The following is a 16,875-nucleotide window of genomic DNA, read 5'->3' as shown; positions in this document are numbered from 1 at the left end:
GTGGCTCAGTTAAGGCCTTTGCCTTCAACCTAGGTTATGATCCCAGACCCTGGTATCAGGCCCCTCATTGGGCTCCCTGCTCAGCGGGAAGCCTGCTTCTCCCTCTCCCACTCCCCCTACTTGTGTTCCCTCTTGCTCTCTGTCAAATAAGTAAATAAGATCTAAAAAAAAAAAAATGTTTACATAGATCTTTGTTAAACTCTGAGCACTTAAAACAGACTTAAAAAAATTGTATATTAAGTAGTGCCTTTAAAAAAGGCCTTTGGCTACCTATTGGCCTCTGAGAGCCTATGAGGCATGATCAAGTATTTGCCTGTTTTTACCCTGAACTTTTGTCACTCACCCTGGCTATTCCTGCCTGTTACCTAGCTTTTTTCTATCTGTAGGCACTTGGTGTCTTTTGCTTGGAATATTCCTTTGCGTGGCTAGCTCTCCTCACCTTTGTGCCTTAGCCTAAATATTACTAAGAGGTATTCTCTATCCCACTGGTTTTCTTCAAAGCACTGATAGGCTGGAATTTATCTCTTGACTTCCCTTACTTATTGCCCATTTTTCCTGAAAGTGAAATAGCTTTTTTAGAACAGGAACTTGTCTGTCTTCACCCATGGCCTTGACAGTAGGATCAATAAATCGTAATTGAATGAATTGAGAAGTGACTACCAAATAGTGGTACATATGAAGTTAATATGAATGTGTCAAATTCAGATAGGAAAACTCCATATAAAAATCATGTATATAGTAAGTAAATAGGTATGTGAAAACTAGATTTGAGATGTAAATGGTAAGAAAAAATGTGGTTAAATGACGAGTTGGAGTTAAGACAGAACCTGACTGGACACCTCTTAAGCTGTAATGATACTGCCTCCCTACTTCATGAAATCACAAAGAAAGTGAAAATCTGAGAAACATAATTAATAATGGCTAAAACCTTTGGAGCCTTTATTATGTGCCAGATTCTGAATGACCTCATTCAGCAACTGAAAACAACTCGAGTTGTTACTGTTCTTAGCCATGGTTTGTAGATGAGGAAGCAGAGTCTCAGACTGTTACTTGCTGGAATTTATAAGTAAATGTTGGAGGCAACATTCAAATCCAGGATTTCTGACTCTTGAGTTCATGCTCTTACTCAAGAACTGTTCTCTTGACTGGACTTTTTTGGTCAGTCTTTATTTGGGTGATAGTCTTATTTGTGAGGTTGACAGACTTTATGTGAACATTGAAAAAAATTGCAAGCATTTTACATAGAAGATAGTTATATACCCATGCCATTTAAAAGTAATAGAAAGTAATAATAGTATAAGCAAGACTAATTTTGGCAATGAGAATGTCTTAAGTAAATTCAGCCCAGCCCTTCATACAGAAGGTTTCCCGGACACCCAGCAGCTAGTTTTCAAAAGGTTTTCTGCTCTTGTGTCTAATGCTGAGACAGAGGCAACCTGTTGAAGAGCCTCTGCTTTGAAAGGGAACTTCAAGAGCTTGCAGAGAGGGCTGGTGCAGGGAACAGTTATTTCCTGTTTGACAGCAGCTACCTCAGTTTATGCTCTAGTACAATGGGATTATCAACCACTGCCAATGACCAGGTTTTTAACCAAATAGTATGGATTCCTGAATTTTGCTTTTTGAGTTTTTTTCTCACTATGACCTCTCCCATAGCTTCAGGCCAAAGGACAGCCCGACTGTCGGCGGCATATGACAACACCTACATTTTGAAGTTGGTGGAAAGGACGGGAGTGTTGCCCCTGAAGCGGGGAGAGGCGGGGAGAGGAGGGAAGAGGAGATATCCTCACTGGAGTCCTGGTTAAAGGAACTAAACCGTTTAGTATGCAAACGGAAGCTAGTCTCAGCCAGGTGGCCGGCGGAGGGCCTAGAGTGGTCGCTGGCCAGAGTCCTGCTGGTTGCTCCCTGTAGCCCTCCCGGGCTGGATTTGCAGTGACGCCTCGGGGCCGCTAGGTGGCAGCCGCGCGTTTCCAAAGCTGGCTCGCCTACCTTGAGAGCCCGGCTGGGAGCCCGAGAACCGACCCGAGAGCTCTGGAGGGGGGTGAAGGGGAGAGAAGTCCTGGAGACCCCCCACCCCCGCAGCTGCAAGGACGGAGAGATCAGAAGGGGTCTCAGTGCCAGCCGTCCGAGAGGGCATCTGGGACACGCCACGGTCCTGCGTGGACTCACAGGGTGGGCGAAAGCGAACCCCCTTAAACGGAGCCGCCCCGGGGGCTGGGCCTGACCCGCCCCCTCCCGGCTCCCCACTCAAGCGCTAGTGGGTGTGAGGGAGTGCTAGTAGCTAATGTGGGTGAGTGAGGACGCTCCGCACCTAACTGCGTTCTTGGGGACCGCCGCCTTCCCAATTCGGGCAGCATTTGCGCCGCGGCGCGGGTCATTGCGCCTGGGCGCACAGCTCCGACGGCTTCCAGCGCTCACCAGCTCCAGGCTCGCGGGCTCTGCCCCTTCGGAGCTGCGCGTCCCGTCTCCGAGAGTCTGAGCGCCTCCCTCTAACCCGGAGCCGCCAGGAGGAGGAGGAGGAGGCGGTGGAGAGGCCGCGGCAGGCAAGCAAGCAGGCTGGGCCGCCTTTGATGTGGGCGCGGCGCACCCAGCCGAGCTGAGCGCCCGTCCGGCCGCGCCCCGAGGGGGGAGCCCCCGGGCCCCGCATCCTCATTGTGCCGACTCGGGCCCGGGCCCGCCCCCGGCCCCCCGCCCCCTCGCCGCCCGCGCGTAGAAAACGCCCCGGCCGCCGCCAGTGGTGGGAGGCGGCGATGCGCACGGCCGGAGAGACGCGTAGGAGGAGACATGAGCCGGCGGGCGCCCAGACGGTGCGGCCGTGACGCGTTCCTGCTGCAGCCGCGCGCCCCGGCCCTGGAGCGCTGACCCCTGGCACCCAACAGCCCCGCGCCCCGGCCGGAGATCGCGCCCCAGCTTCCAGCCCCGCCGCGCATGCTGCCCACGGAGTGAACCGAGCAGCCAACCTCCCGCGGACGCCCGGACGGCCGGCCGGACAGCCAGCAGTGAGCAAGCTTCCCCGCACCAGCCCGGCGTCTCCTGCACAGCGGCGGCCACCCCGTAGCCCCCGCGCCAGCCCGGAGGGCGCAGCGCTCGGGAGGAGCCGCGCGGGGCGCTGATGCCGCAGGGCGCGCCGCGGAGCGCCCCGGAGCAGCAGAGTCTGCAGCAGCAGCAGCCGGCGAGGAGGGAGCAGCAGCAGCGGCGGCGGCGGCGGCGGCGGCGGCGGAGGCGCCCGGTCCCGGCCGCGCGGAGCGGACATGTGCAGGCTGGGCTAGGAGCCGCCGCCTCCCCCCCGCCCAGCGATGTATTCAGCGCCCTCCGCCTGCACTTGCCTGTAAGCGCCCGCGCGCGGGGCTGCCTACCCTGCCTGGCCGTCTGTCCGTGTGCCTGTGACTCTGTCTGCCCGCCCGGCCGTTCGTCTGACTTTCCGGCTGCCTATCCGTCTGTCTGTCCGCGCGCCCCCCTCCCTCAAGTCCCACTGACCACCTCTCCATCTCTCTCCCGCAGGTGTTTACACTTCCTGCTGCTGTGCTTCCAGGTACAGGTACGTAGGATCCTGACTCTGACCTCCCCCTGCCCCTGCCTAGCGGTGCAGGTCGACCCCCTTCCCCTGGGCCGCGCCCCCTCCCTGTGCCCCACCCCTCCTGGGCGCCCAGCCCAGTGCACCTGTTCCCAGGGCGCCAAAGGGCGGCTCCGCGCGCGCCCTGCGCCGGCGGGGGACCAGCCAAGGGCAAGGGGCTCTGTTGCAGGGCTCAGACTGGCGCGGCCCCTGTCGGCCTTGGCTGAGAGGAGATCCCCGGAGCCAGCGGACTCAGCCGCTGCAGTGAGCCCAGCTCCGCGCCCCCTGCCCACAACCGGAGAGGAGTTGGGACCTGAAGATTTTTTCTGCCATACGTCCCTTAATATCTCCGTTCGCTCTTCCAAACAAAAAGGCTCCTTTGAGCCGAATGGATTTTGAGTCCAGGGAGAAAGCTTCAGTTGTAAATTACTCTGTGGTTTCAAAGGCGTTTGCAGGGGGGAGAGAGAGAGAGGGAGGAAGAGACAGAGACAGGTTTTGGAGAGACTAGGTGAGAGATAGCAGACGGACGCTTGGGCTGAGAGGCCATTGCCCTTGAAGCCGCTCCAGAATGGGCCACGCTCCGCACACCCTCGCCCAAGGTGGTGCAGCCCTCGGCTGATTCCCCGCCTTGCTCCCCGCTCGCTCGCTCTCTGTGAATCAGAAGAGGGCTTGGCGCTCAGCCTGGAAAGCACTTGCTAAAATCTGATCTGTTACTTCAGCAGCTTTCAGACTCGGGAAGGTCTTGGCACGCAGACAGTTGGAACGCTCTGGCTTCCAAAGCCGTGGAAATGAAGGAAAGGGGGGGGGGGCGCAGAGAAAGAGAAGAGGGAAAGAGGGAGCGACTTCAGCCCCGATTAGAACCAGACCAGGGCTGCCTCAGCATGGTTGGGGGGGGGTGGCAAAGGGAAGGGAAATAGAAGTGCCAGCTACCCTAGCCCTCCACCCACCTAGAGCTGCAAGGGAGGGGCCTTAGGAGGAGCTGGACTGGGGCCAAAAGAGATTATGTGCCCCTTCTCCCTCTGGGTTGAAGGCAGGTGTCCTCACAGGGTTAGAGACGATGCTTAGGTTTTAGCCTTTGGGGTTCCAGAGGTGCCCCAAAAGAGCCTTGAGAGGGGAAAATGGTGGCTCTCCCAGCTTTATGGCATAACGAATGTTGTGTGTGTTGAGTGCTTTTGAGCCCCAGTGGCCTCTTTCAGTGTTTGGTGTGGTGCTAGGTCTGCTTACCTCCGCTTCCACTCCTGGGAGAGAATCGTTACCATCAGAATGGACACTGGGCTGGGGGAAGCTAGTTGGGGCTGGGGGCTGTGAGGATGGATGGATGGACGGACGGACAGACGGACAGACGGACTGATGGGTTCTTTCCCCCAGCCTTGGCCAGGCTGAGGTCCCCAGTGACTCCTTGAATCAATATAACTGGAGTCAGTAACTTAAAACTGGCTGTTTGCCAAAGCAGATGTGACCCTGTGGTGGCGGGGGCAGGGGTGGGGAATGGCTGGTGTCAGAGAGAGGCCAGTGCCAGGCATGGCCTGCCTGATTTGCAGCTGAGTCCCCAAGCAGAGGGCAGGCCCCAGGGTCACTCCAGAGGATCTGCTTGTCTGATCTGGGTGAGAGCTCTTTTCCTGCATGTTGCACCTGGGGATGGGGGACTACTGCTATGAGCATGGAGGTAGAGATCTGGGGACTTTGTTGCTCAAGCCTCCTGCAGCCTGCTGCCTCTTGGTCCTTAAAGCAGGGCCCAGGAGGGGTTGCTGCAGCATCTTTGTGTTCTCTGGGGAAGCACGAGGGAGGGAACCTGGACTCTGCATCCCACCTCGACCTCCTGGCCTAGAGCTAGAGCCAGCCTCTCAGGAAAGAGCTGGGTGGTCCACCTGGGTTAGGACTTCAGGCATGTGATGGAGCGTCCTCTACCGGCTCTCTCACCTCTTCCTATCTTTTCAGATTTTCCCCTCCAAACTGCCATAAGACTGATGTATTTGACCCTTGGTCCCTGCACCCATAGAGTATCTAAGGATGTGATCATGGAGGAGGGCATGCCCCTGATATGTCACACCAAAATGGTGCCCAAATGTGCTCATGTTTTGGAGAGGGCTCTCAGCTCCCCACAGATTTTCAAAAGCATCTGTGAGTCCTAAAAGATAAAGAAACGGCAGGCTCATGTCCCCATTCATGGTCTAGGAACAAAGGTGGTGTGGCCATTAGAGGTAGAGATGAGGGGTGGGCCTCAAGTGTTCGTTGCTGGGAGTGTGAAGTCCGCTCCCTGCTGAGGAGGTGTTGGGCAGGCAGAGGGGAGAGCAGCTACCTTCCTGGCAGGGCAAGCTTAGAGAGGGTGACAGGAGCTCCCTTGGTGAGCAGGGGCGGGGGAGGCCTCCCTGTGCGCCGGGAAGAGCTCAGAGCTTTGCAACCTGGTGGACTGGGCCTGAGCCCCAGCCTCATCTTTCCTCATCATTTGTGAAATGGGTGGCCTTGAGGCTGAAGTGGTACATGATAGGTGTGGTGGAAGAAGGTTTGGAGATTCTCATTCACCCAGGAGGGTACTTTGTTCTGCTGGGAAATGGATGTACCTTTTCCATCCTTTCCATGGGAAAAGGATGCCCTTCCCATCCCCCCGCTCCCTGGTTTTGCGGGGACTGCTCCAGTCTTAGCAATAGAGTTTCTGGTCTCTTCCTTCTCCCCCTCCATCAGCCATCAGGCCCAGAATGGGCCCCCACCTCCAGCCACATTTTCGAGAGAGCACAACAGTCAATGCCAGACACTGCCTCCCCCCACCACCCCCCATGGGGTGAGCCCCGCCCCTGCTGGCCACCCCAGGAAGCAGGAAGCTGGGAATTTAATAAAATCCCTTCTCCACACGACTTGGGACACCGCGGATAGCTCAAATCGGAAGAATTTTAAAAATTTCCGAGGGGAGCAGGCGGCGTGACCAGTAAATTGCTTTTCTGCACTTGGCTGAGCGCTGACAATGACACCGGGCTGGGCCTTTCACGCAGCTTGGCCGGCACCTGCCTGACATTGTTCCTACCGCCAGGCTCGGCTAGGTCCTGGCCTTCCCCAGACAGGCCAGGCTTGAGGCGGGCCAGGAAAGGGGGGCTTCCACCACCCACCGCTTGTCCCTCCCACAGCACCTCTTCCTCTCACCCACCACCCAGTGTGTTCAAGTTTTGAAGTTTCCTTTCATGCCCCCTCTTGACCTGACCACCCCCCACACCTGGCTTCCTCTGTGAGGTTTAAAACCTTTCTTCTAGCTCGTTAGAAAAGGAAAGCCAGAGACAGAGTCCTTTGGGACATGAGGAGGATGGAGAGCTGTCCTATTGGGTAGCACTTTTAGTTTCTTAAGACAGTGACATCATCCATCTGTGTGTCCAGTCAGGTATTCATTCAACAAATACTTGCTGGAACCCCACTTCTTGCTGGCCTTGAGAACAAGACTAGTCAGTTTCTGGCCTCAAGATGCTCCCATTCTAGAGGGGAGAGTTCCTGTGATCCTGCCTCCTGAGAAGTACGGGGCGGGGGGCACATCCTGCTTCTGTCCAACCAAGTAAGACTCCAAGGCTCTTGCATCCAGAAGCTTGTTTCCTTCTTCCTGTCCTTCTTCCTCCTGAAGTAGGTGGGCTAATATTCCTACTTCACAGTTGGAGAGACTGAGGGACAGAATGGGGAAGGGATTTGTTCAAGGCCAATGCTAAGACTCAAGACTCTGGATTCAAGATCTTGTATTCTTTCCATGACACCAGGCAGACTTCTTCAGAAAGAATACCAGTGGGGAAATGGAGTTCCAAGGGGCATGCTAGGGGTTCTCAGTGAGAGCTTCCTCTTGGATTCTCACTGATAGGATCTCCACACTACGGATGATCAGAGCCTGGATAGGTGTCTCTGACGGAGGGCACCTGACTCGGAGTCTGCAGGCCCTGATTCTCCTAGAATGTTTTGGACTGAAAGGGTCCCAAAGCCAGAGGTGGGTGTCTAGGAGGGTAGGGCCTGGGGGAGTCAGCACTCCCCTCCCGGCTTCATTCCCAGCAGGGAAGGGGAGAGGGCACCCTGCCAGCTATCCCTGCAGCCTGAGGTAAGGAGGTGGATTGTTAAAATATCTTGTGGTGGCACCCAGGGTTAGCGGGCTTGGGGTAGCTCTCAGGGCACAGTGGGCCCCCAAAGGGAGATGGAGGGCAACAGGGGGGAGATTTCCTAGCCTCAGCAGGACCTTCTGGTTCTGCAGGAGAGGTGTAGGTGTGGGAAATCAGGCTGCAGGCCCATCAGGCCGACAGCAATGCTGGTAGCCACCACCAGGCATGGTGTGCTCACGATGTAACAGGCAGGCCCTTTCTCACCTCATGGAGGCTCAGCCTCGCAACCAGCCGGAGATCAGGGAATTCTGCCGACAGGAAAGTGAGGCTCAGGGGCATGAAATAACCTGCCTTTCGCCGCACAGCAAGAGAGAGGCAGAGTGGGCTTCGACTCTGGGTCACCTGGCTCTAGGCTTGAGGCTTATGAAACAGCAGTATGAGGGTTCAGGGGTGTGCCAGCCTGGTTCCAGTGGTCATCCTGCCTTATCTTTGCTGTATGACCTTGAGCAAGTTACTTAACCTCTCTGGTCTCAGCTTCTGCATGTGTAAAATGGAAAGAAAACAATCAACCAAATAATCCCTGGCTTCCTACAGGTGGAGAGCAAGGGTTAGGGCACTGGCCCCTGTGTCTCTTGTTTTGGGAGGGCTCCCTTGCCCCCCTACCCGTGTTGGTGTGGTGAGCCCCCTTTCCCCAGGGCACTGTCACCTCCTGGTGACTAGGACAGGGGAGATGTGGATTGGTTCCTTTCTGGGAGCAGGGGCTTTCTGTTCCACCTCTGTGTACCCCATTTTTTTGCTGGGACACTCAGGGATAGGGCAGTGCCAAGGGCCTTGCCAGGCTGGCTCGGGCTGGGAGAGAGCCACTGAGCTTCAGAGGGTGGAAGCCTGTTGTCTCCACTTTGGGCCTGAGTGTGGGGACTTGTTCTGGAACATCGGTGGGTAAATTGGCCCCTCAGGCTTTAATCAGGGTTGCTGGTAGGGGCTGGGGGATGTTTGTGGTTTATTGCTCTGACATCTTAATGGCATAATGCCCATGGTCCATTTAAAACGCTCCTGTGCCAAAGACGGGGCCACGGACAGCAGAAACGCTCTCAGGACCCCTGGGATCAGTCCTGGATTTGTCACTGGCTCATTGGATGACCTCCCTCTCTGGGCCTCAGTTTACACACATGGGTATCAGTGAGAGGAGCTAGCTGACTTCTATGGAGCTTGAATACATGGGCTTTGGCATAGGAGAGACCTAGGTTTGAATCATGTCTGTGCTGCTGGGCAAATTTCTTAATATCAACCCTTTGCCCTTCAGTTTTCCCCACCTGTAAAGTGGGGTGATGAGAGGGACCTACTACTTCTTAAGGGTTACTGTGGGGGCTAAGTGAGATAATGCACACAGAGTAGCTAGTACAGTGGCTGGCACTCTGGAGATAACTGAGTAACCATAGTTGTTGGATCAGTTACCTGCTCTGTGTGTGTGTTAAGTGCGTACCATTCTGCAGCATGCTGAGGAAGGTTGGGAGGGATGTATTCCTTGCATCAGTGGCCTCAGGGCTCCTCTTGTCTAAGTTGAGAGCACAGGCTCTAGACTTAGGTTTGCACCCCTCCCAGGCTGTGTGGCCTTGGGCAAGACCCTTAACCTCTCTGAGTCTCTGCCTCCTCATCACATGGGAGATGGGGAAATAGGGATGATAGTACCACTCCCAGGCCTGTTGGGAGGTGTAATTGAAGTCATGTTTTGGGCTAGGTATGCTGTAGTTACTCAGTTATGATGCTGCTCCTCATTAGCAATCAGCAAACATTTATGGGACACTTGCTACATGGGTGGCCTTGGACTGGATTTTAGAGGGGATGCCAAGAAGGCATCCATTCAGCTTTTCCCTCAAAGCATTCCCTGCGAAGAGATGACTGACACTTCGGGCAGCTTTATTCACCTCCCTTACCCCCATTCCACCTCTGCCTTGGAACCCCTTTGTACTTTGTCACTGTCACATGACCCAGTGTGTCCTCCATGGGGCTCACAGGGAAGCATAGGAGCTCAGGCTCTGGATCCAGCCCAGCAGATCCCACCCTGCCTTGGCCACTTCATAGTCTCATGACTGAGCAAATTGCTTGGCCTCTCTGTGGCTCATTTTTAATGTGGGCATTAGGGTAGAACCTCCCTCTTGGGGTTGCTGTAGGGGTGAATTGTGGTCACCCCAGGGGAAGTACTTGGCACAGCACCTGGATCATTATAAGTGTTAAGTAAATGTGAGCTGTAGTTAGGCATTTGACTTTGGTGTGTCGAGAGGCCTGTTTGTCTAGCAGCTCATGGTTCCTGGAAGTCAAGGGAGGCTGGACCCATCCCGAGGGCCCTGCGGCACCTGGCACAGACCTGGTGAGCAGGATGAGTGTTGAGTCAGTGAGTTGGAGGGGCCCCAGAGAAGCTGGGGCCAGGCAGCTGGATTTAGGCTCCTTCTGACACCAGGCTTGGGGCAAGGGGGCTCACGACCTATCCCAGCCCTTGGGGACTTGAGAGAATCTGAGGGATCTGTGCAGGGGTACAGGGGCTCAAGGGTGCCATGGGTACTTTGGTGAAGGGCCACGAAACCAGACTGGGGACCAGAGGATCTGACCAGGGAAGATGCCCCATTTGAATCTTAGATTAGGAACAAGCTGGGTGAAGACATTGTGAACCTGTGTGCATGCATGTGTGCGTGTGCTGTGCATGTGTGTGTGTGTGTGCTGTGCACGTGTGTGCTGTGTGTGCATGTGTGTTGTGCGTGCGTGCGCTGTGCATGTGTGTGTGTATGCGTGTGTGCACATGTGTGTGTGCTGTGCGTGTGCTGTGCATGTGTGTGTTGTGTGCGTGTATGCTGTGCGTGTGTGCACGTGTGCGTGCGTGCGTGTGCATGTGTGTTGTGCGCGTGTGCGTGTGTGCGCATGTGTGTGTTGTATGCGCTTGTGCTGTGCGTGTGTATGTGTGGGTGTTGTGCGTGCATGTGCTGTGCATGTGTGTGTGTACGTGTGTTGTGTGTGCATGTGTGTGCATGTGTGTTGTGTGCGTGTAATGTGTGCGCGTGTATGTGTGTGTTGTGCATGTGTGTGCTGTGTGTGTGCTGTGTGTGCATATGTGTGTGTTGTACGTGCGTGCTGTGCGTGCCTGTGCAAGCGTGTGTGCATATGTGTGTGTTGTGCGTGCGTGTGCTGTGCGTGTGTGCGTGTGTGGTGTGTGTGTGTGTGTGGTGTGTGTGTGTGTGTGTGTGTGTGTGTACGTGTGCATGTATGGAAAAGCCGTTGCAGGCACATGGGACATCTCTACATGGAAGCAGGGAACAGCCTGATGTGCTCAGGGGACTCTGAGCCAGTTAGAGCATCAAGTTCAGGAATAGGGGTGATGTAAAAGGCCATGGTGGGCGTTGAATGCTGGAATAAAGGGCTTGTTTATTATCTTGTAGGCATGCCGGACCACTCCCCACCCACGTGCTTCAAGGGACAGGGAATTGAAACAGGGATTGGAGGGAAGGGGAAAAGAAAGAAAAGAAGCGAGCTTGAGTCTTTAGGGGTCCTGCCTCCTTCACCCAGCTGGCTTCAGGGTTGACTGCTGGAGGTACCCATATTGACGATCCTGTAGGGAGAAGGCTGATGTGTGGGGAGAGGGGCTTCTAGTTAGCTGCCTTGGGTGGCAGCACCTCCCTCCCATGCTGATGCCTCAGCCCTGCCAATCAATACATTGATAGCCCTGGGAGCTTAATGGACAGGCTGGGGGTGGGGAAGGGTCCTTTGCAACATCACGATTCTGGCTGGGTTGGGTGTGGGGACTATGACAGGAGAGAGGGGAGAAGCCTGGAGCTGAGGGGTGAATGGGAGCGTGAATCTGAGCCAAACTCACATCCAGGGGTGGGATTGGCCTTCCCCCTCCCTTTTCTGTCCTCAGATGCCAGCTGGGGGAAATTCATGGGCTCTAGAGCCAGAGGTGGGTCCAGATCTTGGCTCTGTTGCTTTGTGTACAACATCGTGGGTAAGCCACTTGGCCTCTCTGTGTCTCCCTTTGTCGTAGGGATGGTAATCATTCTGACCTGCCCAGGTTGTGTGAGGAGGAGGGAGCCCATGCCTGCCATGTGCTTAGCCCAGGCCCTGACACAAAGCAAGTGCCCAGCAAGTGGGAGCCCGCGTTAGTCTCAGCCTCTCAGAGAATAATCCACAGCACACTGGGGCTGGCAGCAGCTCCTGGGCCCGAGTCCAGGCCTGCTCTCTAGGAAGAGTTTGGGGAGCTGCATTTTGGGGAGGCGAGCGGGGCTGACTTTACCAGGGCCCACTCCTGGAGGGGGGACTTGAGAAAGTGGAGAAGCTCTGAAAGCCCTTGGCGGGGCTGGCCACACTGCTGCTGGAGGAGGCAGGCCGTGGTGGAATGTGGCCGGAAGTCTGCGGGGCTGCCCCTCCGGGGACCGAGGAGACCCTCCCTTTCTGGGCAGGCTGCCTGGAGACAGGGGCATGGATTGTAGGAGGCCTCAAGGATGGGGACCTGGGCGGGAGGGGGCAGTGTGACCCCATCCTCCTCTGGAGTAGGGGGAGTGAGCTCAAGGCCTTCAGCCCTTTCATGTTTAATCCCTGCTCCAGTCCCTGCCCCCCCCCCCCCCACTGTGGCTTGTGGCCAGAACCCGTTGCCATCCTGAATTGAGGGAGGGGAGGGGGTGGAGAGAGGGGAGAGTGAAGGCTGGCGAGGGTGCAGTGCTAGAGTGCTTGGGCTCTAGGCTCTAGGCTGATTCTTTTGCTCACTAGTGCGCCTCTTTGGACATGCGATGCCACCTCTCCAAGCCTCAGTTTCCTCTTCTGTAAAATGGGGACTATACTCGCACTGACTCATGGGGCCACTCTGGGAATTACGTAAGGCCATTGACCTAAAGTGGTTCTTATGCTCAAGAAGCAGTGGCTGTTGAGAAAACAAAACACAAGAAAAAAAGAAAAAGAAAACAGTTGTAGTTGTTCCTTTCTCTGAGGTAAATGTGATCTGCAGTCCCCATCCTGTCAGTGAGAAAACTGAGCGTTAGAGAAAGCAAACAAATCGGTGGTCAGTCCGTGCTAGTCATCGTGTTGAACGTATGTGGTGTGTGCGCCGAAGTGATGCATGACGAGGCGGACGTCTGTGGAAGGTGGCGGTGCGGCCCGGGAAGAAATAGAAGCCCCCAAACATGTCTTCAGAACAGGGGTGGGTCAGTGAAGCCAAAATCTTCAGCCAGACGGAGCAGGGGTGGCTGATGGATGCCCCGGTAGGAGGGGACCTGGGTTGATGTCTGGCAGCTGGCATTGAAATCACCCCATGGAAGGTTCACCCCAAGGTGCCTAAGGGAAGGAGCTCAGAAGGTAGAAGAGGCTAGCCGGTGAAGGACCCCGAGTGGGCACCGTGCTGTGGGCAGTGGGGAGCCAGGCCGAGTGTGCCTCACCCTGAGTGTTAGAGGGCTGTGTCCACAAGGATGAGACTGTAGGCCAGGCCGAAGGCGGGCAGCTCTGTCCCACTGGGCGCCTTGTCTGTGCCCGGGCCTGGGGCCTCGGCACACGCTGGGGGACATTTGAACCTGTCAGGCCGTTGATGCCTCTGTGCCATTCCTGGACTGGGGAGTGAATATTCCCACCAGAGCCCAAGCTCTCAGGGCGGGGAAGGGGCTGGCCGGAGGGGGGTCTTAATGGGGGGTCTTGGGCTGCAGGGGGACCCCACTATAGGCCATCCTACTGTGGGAAAAGCTGCTTTGACCCAAAAGAGAAGCTGGGGTGGGAGGAAGGCAGAGTGACAAAGGTGCCTTCCTGTGCCCAAGGACACGTCCTGGATGTACCAGCCTGCTCACCTTGTGAGAGCTGCAGTAGTCTCATTTTTTTCCGACTGCAGCTTCTGAACACCCCAGATGATTGTGCCCCGGCGGGGGGGTGTTAGCCTGCGGAGAGCAGCTACGGCTGTTCCAGGAAGGCCTGGAACACAGTCCCCCTCCTTCCCCCCCAGGCCCAGTGACCTGCCACCCAGTGAGCAGGAAAGCAGGAGGGAAAGAATGTTCCTGAGGCAGACACTAGAGCTCCGCTTGCCCATGTTCCAGCTCCGTGGCCCTGGAGAAGCGCCTCAGAGGTCCATTCTCTGTAGTGAGCTCCAATGGGTGCCCACCTCCAGGACTGGCTAAGGAGGCACCACATCTAGAGGGCTTCCTAGCAGAGCGCCTGGAACAGAGGAAAGCTCAGCAATTGATAGCTTTAAGAATGCCCCTTGCCACCCCTCTGTGGGGCACTCTGCTTCTCTGGGTAGTAAGTGCTGGAGCAGACTTTGGCCTCCAGGTTTCCCTCTTTCTAGCCACAGTCATTTAGCAAAACTTCGCCGGGCACCTCCTGGGGCCAGAGCTGGAGACCCCAGGATGAGCCGGAGAAGCTGCAGTCTGAGGATGATAAGCCATTATAGTGTAGTGTGGGTCTGGGACCTTGTCAGTTTAGCTTTGGGGCCTCAGTTTTCTCATCTGTAATGTGGGATAATATTTCCGCCTTGAGGATGAGACCCTAACCCAGCTGGGAGGGTGGGGGGCAGGAAAGACTTCCAGAGGAGGCACCTGAGGGCAGGTGTCAGCTGGGCCGAGGGGGCAGGGTTTCCTGGGCAGAGGACCTGACCTGTGCAAAGGCCTGGGGCTCCCCAGAGGTCTTGCCCAGGAAGCCCAGGGGTCTCTCTGCCTTTTCAGAAGGATGGACTCTGTTTATGTGTCAGAGGCCACCCCTGCTACCTCCCTTGGGCAGGATATGACCACAGAATGTGGCTTGAATGGTGGAAGCTGGGCAAGATGAATTGTTCCCTCCACATCCTGGGGAAGGGCCACTGGATAGCCCCTGCTGACCCTGGGTCACCCGCGCTGCCTCTGTCCAGTGGGCCAGGGAGAAAATCGTTAACAGGAGGCTGGCTTCTGGGGCAGGGCAGCTCCCCTTGGGGACCCAGGGTAAGGAGATTGGTTTGACCTCTGGTCGATAAGGTCTCCTGTGAGCAGGAGGAGAGTTGGAGGACAGGGAAGGAGGCTGGAGGCCCGCCCTTGGGGGAGGGGACAAGGCCAGGCTACCTCAGGAAGTCATTCTGGGGAGGTCGAGGGCCATGGGCGGGGGATCTTCAGGACACGTGCCCACCAGGTGTGAACCTCAGGGGGCACCTCCCTGAGCATCGGGCTATGAGAGGAGGTGGGTCCCAGGTGTCAGACCCTGGCTGTGGATTGGTCACAGGGGCTGGCCATCGAAAAGAGTGAGAGGGAAGGGTGTGCACCCTTGGTGGGCCAGGTGCCAGGCCCCGCACCCCTGGCTGTGTGGCTAGAAGCAACCGACTTAACTTTCCTGAGCCTTGGTTTCTGCATCTGCTAAGTGGAGGTGATAAGCATTCCCAATGTGCAGGGTTGTCTGGAGGGTCAGGGGCAATAGCGTCTTCCCAGACTGCGTGTGTGCGGAGGTGCCCTGTCTGCAGGGATGGGGGTGTGGTCTGCTTCTATTTCCAGAGAGGCTCTGTCTGCAGGACTTCACTGTGAGCCTCTGAAAGGGCCGCCATTTGCTCTCCTAGTTATTGCCTCCTGAGTACTCGCTCTGTGCTGGGCACTGTTCTAAGACTTTCTGCATTTCATCTGCGGAGCAGCCTGTGGGGTGGGTGACATTGTCACCCCTCTCATTTTCTAGGGAAGCTGAAGTCCAGAGGGGTTGGTAACTTGCCTAGGGCCCCTTAGCGAGGGAAGGGCACACCCTGGGTTCTGACCCTGGGACCTCCTCCTGATCGTGCTGGTGGGACAAGTGGGGCCCAGCAAAATGGGGCTGGAAGAGGGCCTTTGGAGCCATAACTGGGGCTAATTTTGCCATTGCTTGTTCTGGGACCTCGTCAGCTTAGCTTTGGGGCCTCAGTTTTCTCATCTGTAATGTGGGATAATATTTCCGCCTTGAGGATGATAGTGAAGGATAAATAATGTGGTCCAGCTGGAGTGCCTGTGGGGCCCAGGCTAGCCACAGGGGCCATGTGCAGGTCAGCCTGGGGACAGAGACCCTGGGCTGGGCATGGGATGTAGCAATGAGGAGAACACGGTCCCTGCCCTCAGGAGCTCACGACTGAGAGGTGAGACAGATGCTTGCGCAGCCCTGGTCCCAAGAGCTCTGCAACAGGCTGAGTGGGCCATGCTCTCATGGGAGTGGGGTCCTGCCTGCCCAGCATCCTGTCGGACCTCGTGGGCACACAGAACAAACCAAGAACACTGTCTGGGCTTCAAGAATTGTTCAGCTTTATGGTTAAGATGGGATGGGACAGGCATACATTTAGCAGGGCCTAGGTAAACCTAATTTAATAGTAAATGGAATGACAGGACTCCACATCTTTTCAGTGTTCATTTGTTCATTCATTCATGCATTCAACAAATGTTTTGAGTTTCTGCTGTGCTACATGCTGTGGATAGAGCAGTAAGCAAGAAGGAGACAGCCCCAGCTTTCATGGTACTGCCAATGTAATGTTGGGGGGAGACAGACAAAAACCAGATAAGTAGATGTTATGTCAGGTTGGTCAGTGTTAGAAGGAAAAAACATAGCATGGTAGGTAGAGAGATGGAGAGTGACGGGGTGGGGGCTGCTTCAGAAAAATAGTCAAAGAAGGCCAGTCTCAGGATGTGACACTGAGCAGAGACCCTAATGAAGTAAAGGAGCCAGAATGTAGAAATCTGGGAAAGAACACTGAAGCCAAGGGAAGAGCAAGTGTGAAGGCCCTGAGGCCGGTGTGTGTTTTGTGTTTGGAACGCTCAGTGGCATAATAAGGCAGCCGGTATAAGGTGGGGTGAGGGAGTAGTGAAGGGTGAAGAGGGGGCTCATCCTGAGGACCTTGAGGCTGTGGTAGGGACCTTTGTCTAAACGTGATGGGAAGCCCCGGAGAGTGTGGAGGGGGAGCATTACTCAAGGTGTTTGGATTTGGTGGAAGCCAGACAACCAGGGGGCAATAGTGGGAACAGAAGGCTGGTGAGGAGGTGGCTTCAAGTTGTCCAGGTGAGAGGTCGTGTTCGGGAAGGGAGACTGGAGAGATGCATGTTGGCGTAGCCAGAGACAGCTTCCCGGAGGATGTGGTCAGATGTGAACTAAACCTCTGGGGATATAGGGAGTTTTGGTGGGAGATGCAAAATGAAGTCTTCTCCAAGAGACGCCAGGGGTGTGGGCGAATGCCAGGTGAGGGTGCTTGGTTGTGGAGAGGAGAGCCCCTGGCATCAACTCCTGGGGCACACGTGACAGTGGATTCTGGCCCTTTCCTTCTCAGGGTGACTTGCCAGGCCT

General features: G+C 55.8%; 1 protein-coding gene across 1 annotated transcript in view; it reads left to right on the top strand.

The window, feature by feature from the left end:
• The first annotated feature begins 2,756 nt into the window (after positions 1-2,756).
• The window catches only part of FGF18 (fibroblast growth factor 18), a 33,554-nt gene continuing 19,435 nt past the window's right edge, over positions 2,757-16,875 (top strand). The window contains exons 1-2 of the mRNA XM_027606211.2: positions 2,757-3,325; positions 3,499-3,535. Of these exons, the coding sequence (XP_027462012.1) occupies positions 3,294-3,325; positions 3,499-3,535 (69 nt within the window). The 5' untranslated portion in view covers positions 2,757-3,293. The remainder of the gene's footprint in view (positions 3,326-3,498; positions 3,536-16,875) is intronic.

The sequence above is a fragment of the Zalophus californianus genome, chromosome 5, assembly GCF_009762305.2.
Source record: "Zalophus californianus isolate mZalCal1 chromosome 5, mZalCal1.pri.v2, whole genome shotgun sequence".
NCBI lineage: Eukaryota > Metazoa > Chordata > Mammalia > Carnivora > Otariidae > Zalophus > Zalophus californianus.
This window is presented reverse-complemented; position numbering and strand designations above follow the sequence as displayed.